The sequence below is a fragment of the Prionailurus viverrinus genome, chromosome D4 (genome assembly GCF_022837055.1).
Source record: "Prionailurus viverrinus isolate Anna chromosome D4, UM_Priviv_1.0, whole genome shotgun sequence".
Lineage (NCBI taxonomy): Eukaryota > Metazoa > Chordata > Mammalia > Carnivora > Felidae > Prionailurus > Prionailurus viverrinus.
Window position 1 is genome coordinate 27,747,209 of NC_062573.1, and position 12,273 is coordinate 27,759,481.

At 39.8% G+C, this 12,273-nt stretch overlaps 1 protein-coding gene across 2 annotated transcripts in view; it reads right to left on the reverse strand.

Annotated features, from left to right (window-relative positions):
- Positions 1-12,205, reverse strand: part of NCBP1 (nuclear cap binding protein subunit 1) — a 38,006-nt gene extending 25,801 nt beyond the window's left edge. Inside the window, exons 1-5 of one of the 2 annotated variants that reach the window (XM_047830107.1) lie at positions 12,016-12,205; positions 5,314-5,402; positions 4,675-4,775; positions 2,691-2,847; positions 202-309 (exon numbers count right to left, since the gene is read on the reverse strand). In XM_047830107.1, the coding sequence (XP_047686063.1) occupies positions 202-309; positions 2,691-2,847; positions 4,675-4,775; positions 5,314-5,402; positions 12,016-12,049 (489 nt within the window). In that variant the 5' untranslated portion in view covers positions 12,050-12,205. Of the gene's footprint in view, positions 1-201; positions 310-2,690; positions 2,848-4,674; positions 4,776-5,313; positions 5,403-12,015 lie in introns of those variants that run through there. The other variant, XM_047830108.1, reaches the window with a different exon arrangement.
- Between the last annotated feature and the right edge of the window lie 68 nt (positions 12,206-12,273).

Here is a 12,273-nt window from a genome sequence, read left to right on the forward strand (position 1 = left end):
GCATTTCTGTGTTAGTTTTATTAGACACAGTCATTTAAATTAACATACAGATGTCATGAGAACCAATCACTATGGCAGTTGACTTAACTTCTAGATATTAAGAATGTGTGATAACCTACCGGTATCTTTTAGTTTTTATTACTAAAGGGTTACCAGTGAAAAATTCCTAGTACTATACAGACAAGATTCAGGTTTTCTTACCTGAGGTACATCTTCTTCCTGAGTTACACTTACAAAATTTTCAAACATAGCAACCATGGATGGGGCAGCAATGACGTGACAATTCACAAGATCAGATAAAAAACGGACCTGTTAGGGAAAACAATTTCTATTAAATCTAAATGTAATATAATCACAAAATAAGCAATCTTGTGATGATTGAAACCACATGTCTGAAAAGCTAAACCTCAAGGTCAAATATAGCCTGCTGTCCTTTTTTCGTGTGCACAGCCTGGAACTAAGAATAGTTTTTCATTATTTAAAGGCTTGAAAAAAAATCTAAAAGAATATTTTATGATTCATGCAACTTATATGAAATTAAATTTCAGTGTCCACAAATAAACTTGAATGGAACACCGTACTCTCATATATGATGTCTATGGCTGCTTTTGTGGCAAAAACATTATGGACAGGAATGTGCATTTATAGGTTTCCACTCCATGCTACACTAAGAACCTAGACTGTAATATAGCTACCTCAACTTATAATCTTTTCTGTTCTCTGTGAAAAAATTTTCACTGGACTATAGAAATGAAAATTTCTAAACACATATTTGTTGGGTGTCCTTTGTGTGCCACTGCTAAGCACTCTTAAAGTCCCTGTCGTGTGGGAGCTCACAGTCTAGTGGGACGAGCATAATGTCAATCCGAAGGCACAACTCCTATACTAAAAGGTAAATAAAAAGTGCTCTAGAAACAGTGATGGGGGGGGGGGGTGGGGTGGAGGGGAAAGCATCATAGAAGGGGTAATATTTAGGCTTGGCCGTAATGGATGATTGAAGTATACCTCAAGTGGAGAGCAACAAGAGTATTCTAGGCAGAAGGGTTCAAAAAGATGTATTCAGTGATCTGCAAGTAATTGTGATATAGCTGGAGGGTGTATGGGAGGCAAGGATAGAGAAACAGATTGGGGCAACCAGAAAAGGTCAGGCTATGGAGTCTGGACTTAATCTCACAGCCTGATTGGTGTCTACCTTCTTTGGTAGTGTACACTCAGTTAAAGAACTTGATCACATGCTTCCAACATAACTATATGTAATGTAAATATTACACATGATATATATAATATATACTGGCCCACTGTCAATCTATGTATTACATATTATTAAAGCTTATTAATTCCATTTCCATTTAAGATAAATATTTACTTTTCCTAACCCAATGAACCATCTTGTGCACAGGTGTTTAAGACCTTCCACTGTGGAGAATGGGAAGGAACTGAGGTTTGTAATCCATAACCAGCATAAGCAGGGAGAGTTACAGAAAGACCACTGGTGACCCTGAAGATACAGTGAAAAAGGTAGAGAATCTAACTTCAAAAGGATCAGTTAAGAGGCTGTTTTAAGACATGAAGAGGAAGAGGGTGCCTGGCTGGCTCAGTTGGTAAGGCATGAGACTTTGGATCTTAGAGTCATGAGTTCAAGCCCTGCACTGGGCATAGAGCTGACTTAAAAAAAAAAAAAAAAAAAAGAAAAAAAAAGAAAAAAAATGGTATGAGAAGGAAGGTGTGAACTATGCCAGATGCCCTACAGATAAAGGAAAAGGGACAGATGAGACAAAAATTTAGGAGGCAGAAATGATGGGACTTGGGGGCTGCTTACAGGAGAGGGGGCAAAGGGAAGACCAACATTAATGCTCATCCCTAGATGCATTATGCAGTAGACAACAGACACTGTGCGTGGGCTGAAGACAGAATGATGCATTTAGGCACTTCCAGGCAAGATACCTCAGGGCTATCCAGGTAGTATTTGGAACACGAGGCCAGAGCTCAAAAGAAAGGCTGAAGCAGGACATACAGATCACCAACTTGTCAGGAAGAGGGTGGTGTCACCAAAATAAAGATGGTTTACAAAGCTATAAAAGAGAATGAGAATGCTTCAAGAGGTGTGTTTAAAAAAAAGTGAAGGGGTGCCTGGGTGGCTCAGTCGGTTAAGTGTCCAACTTCGGCTCAGGTCATGATCTTACGGTCCGTGAGTTCGAGCCCCGCCTTGGGCTCTGTGCTGACAGCTCAGAGCCTGGAGCCTGTTTCAGATTCTGTGTCTCCCTCTCTCTCTGAGCCTCCCCTGTTCATACTCTGTCTGTCTCAAAAATAAATAAATGTTAAAAAAAAAAAAAGTGAAATGAGGACAGAATCCCGAGAAACACAAAATGTAAAGCATAAGGGAAGATGACCCAGTAGGAGACAGAGGTATAGACAGTAGGTGGCGGCAGGAGGTGGTGCAGAAACCCAGACAAGAAAAGAGCGTAAAGCAGCACGAGCTTACAGGAATGTCAACCAGGATTCAGAGTGAAAAGAAGTCACCCGAGTTGGTAACGAGCTCTATGGTACCTGTAGTGAGAATGGTTTCACAAGAGCAGCTACTGTGGTGAGCAGGAACTGTATTTCAGGAGAAAGGATAAATTCCTTGCTTGTAGCTCACCTCATCCCTCCATCCCAACACTAAGTCGTAATATACTAAAAAAGTAACTTACCAGATATACAGCTTCATTGTAATTGTTTGCTTTCAATGATTCTTTAAGTTGACGAATCATAGCTTCTACAAACTCTCCACCAAAGTTGTAATTCCTGGCATTCAGCAGTCCAACTAATGTTGTATAAATTGTCAGCTTCTCAGGTAACAGACGTGCACTGATTTGAGAACCCAGTACAACGAGAAAACCCCAAAACGACAGCATTATGTTACGGTGCTCAATTCCACATTATGCAAATTTTTTTTATCATTTTATTAACTTTGAGCTGTGTTTTTAAAACTACTTCAGAAAAGGCATAAATATTGAGAGGAGTTGCAGACATGATGCCTGCAATTTTTCATTTCAACTCTGGTTTGTTAATCCAAGATTTAAGAAAGTAAAACATTTTAATTATAAACTTACCAAACTAATATAAATGTAACTAATGCTAGACCAGTTTATCTTCCAATGTATTTTTAGTGGACTCTAAAAGCAATCCTACAGAAAATGTTTCCATGGTAAAACATCTGGTGAATGCTGGGTGAAACAAGTTTCTTTAACGCAGAATCATTAAGGGGGAGATGAAACACTCACTATTTCTAAACTTAGCTAACCAAATGTCACAGGACCAAAATTCTACTTCCGGAAACATTATTCTAGTTGCTTAGAAAATATTCAGAACTAACACCACTTTCAGCTAAGTTCCTGTCAGTTAAATTGCTGAATGTCAACATGGTACTTGGACACAGTAAAATTTCTTTACAACCCAGATTGCTTACTCCAAGTGTGCTAATTTTCATTATAGTTATTTGAAAAGCAAGGAAGAGGATTACAGTCAAAAACCTTTGGAGAAAGCAAATGTTGCTTCCTAATTTAGGTAGCCTTTAAAATTATCTCAAAAAAGAAAAGCAAACAGGAAGGAGCTCATGATCAAATTCTCATACACAGTTTGTGTTTTCCCAAGGCGCCTAGCAGAGTGTAAGGGACAATTTAGATTAAAAAAACAAAAAACAAAAAACAAAAAACACTTGCACTGATAGTAACCTTCCTCGCCACCCCCAAAACCATGGTTTCCATCACAGTTTAAACATAAATCTACTCCATTCTAAAAAATGCTTCCAAAACAGAAGGCACTTTAATTTGTCTTAGTCATTTCTTAGTCTAAGGACAGGTCTTCCTGAATATAAACTGGATTTCTTTTAAAAACTATAACCCAAATTATTTGTACTTTATGAGGTTAAAATGAAATCCACTGGTAACTTTGATTTGCGTGTACGTTTTTAAATTTCAAAAATGAGCTGTAGCATTATTTAATTAGAATATTTGAAATAGTAACTTACAAGTCACCTTCATATTTGAAATTTTAAAATACCTCATGATTTATAACTTCATGTACAGTACAAAGACCCCTTTTATCCAAAAGTCATAACTACTACTTTGCAGAGCATATAATTCATAGCGATCAAGGTCCATCTGAGAAAGTCTGGATTAATTCCATCACTGGGAGAGACTGTTTCATGATTCTATATAACACTTTTCCCATTTTAATTTACTCACAGATTAAATAATATTTGTTCTGGCAAACCTAAGTCGAAGAAAGAGTATGTCCATTAATAGCTTCAAAACTTCTTCAGTCTTCTGAAAAGGACTATCACTCAAGTGACCAGTTCCCAAATTTGTTTAGTACTACCACTTTAATATATAAATCAAACTCTATATATTGTATATATTTAAGTGTACATGCTTAAAAGAAAATCCCCGAATGTGAAAACAGTCAACTCAAATGATAATAAGGTTCCAAGAAACAAAATGTTAAGGAAAATGCTCAATTTTGTCCTTTTTATCGCTAAGGTTCACCAAAGGTCATTCCATTTGTATAAGTTTCCCATTAGAAGGAAAGCTAATGAAATACATGGAATATAAACACATCTTCTGAACACTCCCAAAGCATTTAAGAGTAGATAATACATTATCACCTGGACTCACAAATCTTTTGCATACATACACTGTACAAAGAAGCCTTAAGATCTTGCTCTTGTAGTTAGGAAGATCAGCTTCTAAAACACCTGCCAAGCCTTCTAGGTTGCTCTCCAGAGAGCAGGCACTCTGTAGAGGACAGCATATTAAATATCTGTTAAATACTCGGCAATTAGTTAAAATTTTCTGAGTGATCATAATAAAAGTTAGTCTTATCTGTAAAAGGCACTATGACAGGTTTACTATAAATCAATTGGGGTGGTTACTGTTCTTAGAAATCCATAAAAAGAGAATGAATGAAAATTTAAAAGCAAGCAGTCTAAGGTAGCAGAATTAGAAATGTGAGGACATTATCGGTTCTCTTTTACCTCTGTAACTGATTCACTTAACATATGACTCTCAGCAAATTACCTCAAGTAACCAGGACTTGTTTGGTTCTTCATTTATAAATTGAAAGGATTTTTCCTTAAGGTCTCTTCCAAGATTCATATTCTATGAAAATTACATTGAACTATCAATTATCTGTACCCAAGGGTTTTAATATACATTTATTTTGGGATATAGATTGCCTAAAACTAAGATCACCAAGTTTCAGCTGCAGAAATCAGTCGAACAAAGTCAACTACAACCATAAGCCCCTCACAGTCTGTGCCTATGTTGCACATACCTTTTCTCCTACTTTGCATATTAAAGATTCCAAATGATCTTCAGTTTCATTTGCATCAGAGGTCTTTCTCCTTTTGTGAGGCTGTCCCCCTGTTTCAACAATGTAAAAAAATTAACATGACGTGATGAGTCCAGTATCACAAATTTAATTTAACTTTTTTAATGCTCTAATCTCTCTCCTACCAGAAATCCTACTTTTTACACACAGGACAAGATCTTAACTGACCCACCATTTTTCAGACTGGGCTAGAATCACCAAAGACCTCCATACCCAGGGACACTATAATAACTGCAAGAGGCATTAGTTATGTTCACTTTTGTGTGAACAGTGCCCCATGGAGCTATGCAATGCAGCAGCCCTGTCCACTTCTGTGATAGGCAGGAGCAGTGCCTACAACATCCTAACCACCAGTAGTTAGAATACTCTCTGGACCACTCAGGTACTGCTACTCCCATTCTTTAAACTGAACTGTTCACTGATTTTCAGTTGCTTGGTCCTAAAGCCTCTTAGTGCCAGTAGTATTCATTATTCTAATAATGAAAACCAGGTTGAATGCTTTGGAAAGACCAGGGAAAAAAAGGAAAATGTCAAAACATAGGAAAGGGAGCATAAGACATTAGGATTCCTCACTAGTTTTACAAGTGTTCGAGCTTTCAACTCTGTAATTAATAATAGCTTTGGTTCTGTAGAACATGTAGCATTAGGGTATTCCCAAATAATGGGAATTACAATCAGCAGACACATACTCAAAGAAAAGTCCTGAGCACTGTATCAAATAACTGGTGGGGGAAAGTATATGTTTTATGATTTCCTACTTTTAACTACTGTTCTATTATGTTCAAAAACTGGTTATCATTCACAGAATCTTTAAAAAAAAAAAAAAAAAGATCTACCACATTGAAATCATTACCAATCATCTAGGTGTCCTTTTGGTTGCTGAAGAATTCAGGCTGAACAAACTACAAATCAATCTTAGACATTGGACTATTTTTCAGACTGTTACTGTTAAACATCTCTTACCATTTTGCTTAAAACCTTAATACGCATACCTTGTATCCTTTTGTGGAATAACCTACGGCTTAAAAATTTGAAGTGAATAGTGTTAAGTACAGAACATGTTGTTGTTGGTAAACACAACGTTGGCCAGTCTCCCAATGTAATTCAATTTTGACTTCCACCAATTAGATTATCAGGGCAGCATGTGGACAAGGAAGCAATGGTCTGTAACAGTACTGGGGATCTGCATTAATAATGGAAATCTGGATATAGGGTTACCAGGAGTAAGTTAAATATAACTTCAATCTTCTCCAGACTTGTAGAGCCAAAACCAAGCCATTTTTACAGAACTCATAATCACTTACTTGCCATTGTAACATCTGGCTTGAAATATATAGTGATTGTCATAAAACACAGTACCTGACTACTCTAAGCTTGGTGTTAAAAGTCTCTCCAATGACTGAAATGATCTTCAGGCGCCACCTGAACTCAAGGTGCACAAAACCAATCTATTACTATCCAGATAGGACCTGATGGAAATATTATAAAAGGCCACAGGGTAAAGTACTATGTGCTTTGACCCCCCGACTTCTTAGTTATCATTATGATCTGGCTTCAATAACAAATGAACAGTTTTGAGAGGATAATGCCATAAAAAAAAAGTAACACGCATGCAATGTGACAGCTGAGATATCCAGAGATATCTGCTCATGTAAAGTGGACATGTGTGATACAGTGGAATCAGTGACCTCGATTCTCAAGTATGCATAGGATCTATAAAGCTTCCACCACCAACTTTCACAAAAAGGTCTTCTGTTTCCAGGATTTATTCACTGAAAGAACTGCATTTTCAATGCAATGTTTATATAAGCTGTCAGCCAGGATGCTAAAATAGCCTTCTTCTAGAGCAGTGGTTCTTAACTGGGTGAGATTTTGTCCCCGCTAGGGGCCACGTGGAAATCTCTGGAGACATTTTTAGTTGTCACAACTGGGGGAGTGCTACTGGCATCCAGTGGGTAGAAGCCAGGGATTCTGCTAAACATATTACATTGCACAGGACAACTCCCAACAACAAAGAATAATCCAGCCTGAAACGTCAATAGTGCTGATGCTGAGCAACTCTGTTCTAGAAAGCAGAATATACTAATGGCGTTCTTCAGAACCAGATTTCTGGTAAGGTTGGGAAAATGCAGATGCTAAAAAACTAGCCAAATAAGAGCAGTTTTTTGGGTTTTTATGATTCTTTTTTAAAACTTTTAACTACCATTCCCTTCCTTCTAGCCCATCTACTCTGCCAACCCTTTATCTCACATCCCACCTTCCACATCCTCCCTAAATTAACTATCCAGCTAGCTCGTTCCCAAATTAATTTGGAATCATACCCCCGTCTTTAAAGCAACATTCCCAGACCCTCTGGTAACCTAGAAAAGGAGAAAATAATGCTGTAGGGAGAGAAGGCAGGATTTCTGAAGAAAAACTAGAAAATACAAATACATAGTCCTCCCTGAACTGCAACTCCTATTTTCTCTCTTCCCATTTTGACTATATCAAAGGACAAGTTTTGTTTAGAGAATGGGAAGAGGCAGAACATATTAAGAAGATACGCCCCACTCTCACCTGAGATATGTGAGGATATGAAGGTGGGGGGTGGTAAAACTACAGACACATCTGAACTCATGGACAGTACCAGGATATTGAACTCAGAGGATAACCTGGGTACACAGAATAAAGCACCCTCATTAAGGATAAAATTTGAGGAATTAGCTGAATGTTCTCATATACCCCCAAGAAAACATATCCATGGTAGCTCCCAAAGCAAGAATAGATTTTATATTAAGTGTAACTATGTAGAAGTTTTACAATATAGACTCAAGTTACATATTGCCACTTCACTCTGACAGTCTTGGCTAGTATAGAGGAAAGACGCAGGTCTTTATTAAAACCCATTTGAGGGGCGCCTGGGTGGTGGCTCAGTCAGTAAAGCATCCGACTTCAGCTCAGGTTATGATTTCAGGGATCCTGAGTTCGAGCCCTGCATTGGGCTCTGTGCTGACAGCTCAGAGCCTAGAGCCCATTTCAGATTCTGCGTCTCCCTTTCTCTCTGCCCCTCCCAGGCTCACGCTCTGTCTCTCTCCTTCAGAAAAAATAAACACACATTAAAAAAAATAATAAAATAAAAAAAACCCAAAACCCATTTGACAGGATCTTCATACACCAGTAACTTTTTTCCCTGTAAGGTGATCCTAACTTTATAAGGATACACTGTACTACATCTTGTATCTTTACTTACTATAAAAACCACAAGCAGGAAAACAAAGACCTACCTGTAAAAGAGAAAGTAAAGTCGCAAAACCAACCAGGTAAAAGGGAAAAAAGTAGAGTACCTTGATCTTGCAGCTTTAAAGCAGAGGTGATCACCAGCCTGTATACAAACTACACTCTTCCTTGGAGTAACAAATCCCTTCACTTTTAATTATATTTTTTTTCTGTAGTGAAGTTAAAAAAGCAGTCACGGTCTACAAGACAAGGACCTAATTCTAAGTAGCTGAAAAGGGAGTTAATATGGTTTTTTGGCAAAGATTATGGATAATATAAATATTTTCTTAGAAGAACAAAATAAACAATGTACTGAACAGCTATTGTATGCATATCCTGTAATAACTGCAAAGCTTCAGAGACATTCTTAGAGATTCTAAGAAATGAGTTAGATTTAGCAGTGGACCAGTATCCACACACACTAATTTCCCATTTAGGACTTCCCTTCCCTTCTTTATAAACTGAACTCCAGCTGAACTTCACTGGTATAGTCTCCTAACTTGTTTCCCTGGATCCTGGACACTCCAGCCTCAACAAAGAGATACAATTTTAAAACTGCCCTTTATGAGCTGATCCTCTGCTACCTCTTATCTTAGCTCCTACGACTCCCCCTCAGCCCCTCCTCACTCCTCCAACTCTGCTCCAGCACCACTGGCCTCCCTGCTTTCTGTGAACATGACAGGAATGGTCCAGCCTTAAGTCCTCTGCACTCACGGTTCCCCATACAGCCATCTGGTTTGCTCCCTTACTTCCTGCAAGTCTTCAGATCAGATGCCGTTCTCAGTGAGGCCTTACCTGATCAACCTACATAAGACAGCAACTCCACCTCAACAACAGTCTCTACCCCCTTTTCCTGCTTTTACTTTTCTCTGTAGCACTCGACACCATTTGACACATTCTATTTTATTTGACTGTGTTCTGTCTGGAAATTTATGTTGTCCACTACTGCATGCCAGTAGTTAGGACAGTGCTTGGCACTGGTAATTTCTGTTGAATAAACGATCGTATCTCGTCAAGCACATGGAAAGTCATGGCAGCCAGTGACTGATAAGAGCTGACAACAATCCAGAAATGCTGATATATCTACTTAATCAGGACTATTATAATTCAGCCTATTTTAAAATAGTCTTCTCAAACATTTAAGCATCTACTATTTCAGATCTTTAAAAAAATCAGTAGAAGCTTAACTAAAAAATTCAGATCACTGTTTAGGGTAAACCCTAGCTGATCATTACCCAAGTTGTGGCAATTCATAAAAGTTTCAGATTCGGTATGGTATCCAAGAGGAACTATGAACTGCCCCTACTACTAAATTATTCACCAGAATAAAGTTTAATTAACTCATGTTACTTCTTTCTATTATTTATTCTAAGGTTCCTGCATCAAGACCCGAACGGACCATGATTTACTGGCCATCTGGTATTAAAAGAAACCAACTCCCAAGAAAAGTATGCTACCATCACAATAACAAAAGCAAAAGTTGTTTTTGTACATATTCACATTCAATTCTCCAGGTTGCCCTCTGGAAACATTTTCTTTCCCTTTAAGGTGCCCTAGAAGTGAGAAGAGTGGAGAAAAGAAAGTATGAGAAAAGCAAAGAAAGAGGGAAGAACTTTAAAAGACTTGAAAGTTCCCTGAATCCCAAGCGATCACTTCAAGCATTAGTTTTCGATTAATCGAATTCCAAGCATAGGGAAGCTGTATTTTCTGTGCCCAGTATGTATGTTATGCAAAAAGCCTCATGTATTAAACAACGACAAAAAAGTCTAGGCACGCAGCGGAGTAATACCTGTGTCCTGATGACAGCCCCGGACTTGCTTTCACTGGTGTCAAGCCACTGCAGGCTGTGTCTCCGTGTTTATTATACTAAAGCTCTGGACCCTTAGGTGTCAGATAAGGCCGGATTAGAATATCCTCTCAAGCTATTCTCTAGCAGAAATCTGATGTTTCGTTGTTAAAACTCAAAACATGAGGCGCGTCTGGATGGCTCAAATAATCGTCCGACTTCGGCTCAGGTCATGATCTCAAGGCTCCTGAGTTTGAGCCCCAAGTCAGGCTCTGTACTGATGGCTCTGAGCCTGGAGCCTGCTTCTAATTCTGTGTCTCATTCTCTCTCTGCCCCTCCCCCGCTCGTGCTCTCTCTCTTTCAAAAAAAAAAAAAAAAAACAACACATTAAAAAACTTTTTTTCAAATGAAACTAAACACATGTGATTCTGCTCATATTCCTAAAGGCCCCAAGATTCAAGGTGAGGAAAATGTTAGTGAAGAAAATTAAATTAAAGTTTTTCTTCCATATTTTTTCTTACATCGTTGACACCTGCCAAAGGTTGTCACCTCTTAAGCATTAACCGATGATAAATAAGTAAATATCATCATGAGATATGTCACATGTATTACCTCACTTAACCCTCACAAACTGAGAAGAGGTATGTAATATACTTCTATATTACAGACTAAGGTTTACAGAGGCGATAAAACCTGGGCAAGATCATGAAGTAATGGTAGGGTCTAGCTTTGAACTTAAATCCTCTGATTTGGCCTCTTAACCAATACACCACACTCTTTTTAAATAGCGCTACACTATAATATAATAGAATTACTTAGTTTCTTTCCTGGTGGATGTGTGTTCTCCGCTGATTTCTGTAAGGTAAGCACCTTTTTCCTGTTTTTAACTAGCAAAATTATCCTTGGTTTCTATGGTGGCAATATCATGATCCCTAGGAGCGCAACGATCCAAATGGAATAGAGAACCCCTGATCTACACCTCGAAGGGCTCTCCAGTGTGTTTTCCAGTACTCCTCTTTCACGAGGGAAATGCGCTGCGCTTGCAGTCAGTTCAAAATCTAACGTAACAACGTGCATCTGCTTATTAGTGACCTCGTGAGTATGAATAAGACACAGATTTCTTTTCCTGCAGTTTGAAAGAAGGCAGACCAACGCATGACCGGTACAGCAGAGCTCAGACTGCAATTCGTCAGGTCTTCCACTCACCGCTTTGTTCTTTCCCTTCTGAGGGCCCTTTACAGGTGCAGTTTGAGGGTCAAAACGAGCCACTGAGACTAGTGGTCCCTGTCGCTGTGCGTAAGAGACGGCCGCACAGACCCAGGTATACTTCCCTACTGGACGGTTCTAAGGACCAAATCCTGAAGAGTCCTTAGAGACTAGAGAGGTCCACCAGGCCGACGACTAAAGGAGTTGGGGTGGGGGGAAGCGAGGGCTTTCCAGAAGTCGCCCGGCCACACTCCCGCTGTGCCACCCTCCTTCACTCCGTGGTTCCCCGAACGCTCCCGGGGTGGGGTGGGGGAGGGCTTCCCATTCCTTCCCTCGAGCCCCCGGGACCTCGGCTCCCGCCTGGGCGCGGCCTCGGCGGCAGGGCCGATGGCACTCACCGTCGTTCTCGTCGCTGTGCCGCCGCCGGGACATGCCGCACGCCGGAGCGCTGCCTAACCGAGAAGCCGGGAAGGAAGAGCGGCAGGAACTGTCCGACCGCCGGCCGGTGCGAGGACAGCAAGGAGGCGCGCGCAGTGTCCGGCGCGCAGGCGCACTCGCTCGAGACGGGTCCCGGAAGCGCAGGCAGGGGAGGCTGCGGAGTGGGCCTGACGGGCTCAGGTGCGAGAGAGCCGGTGTCTGGGAGCTCACTAGGCCGA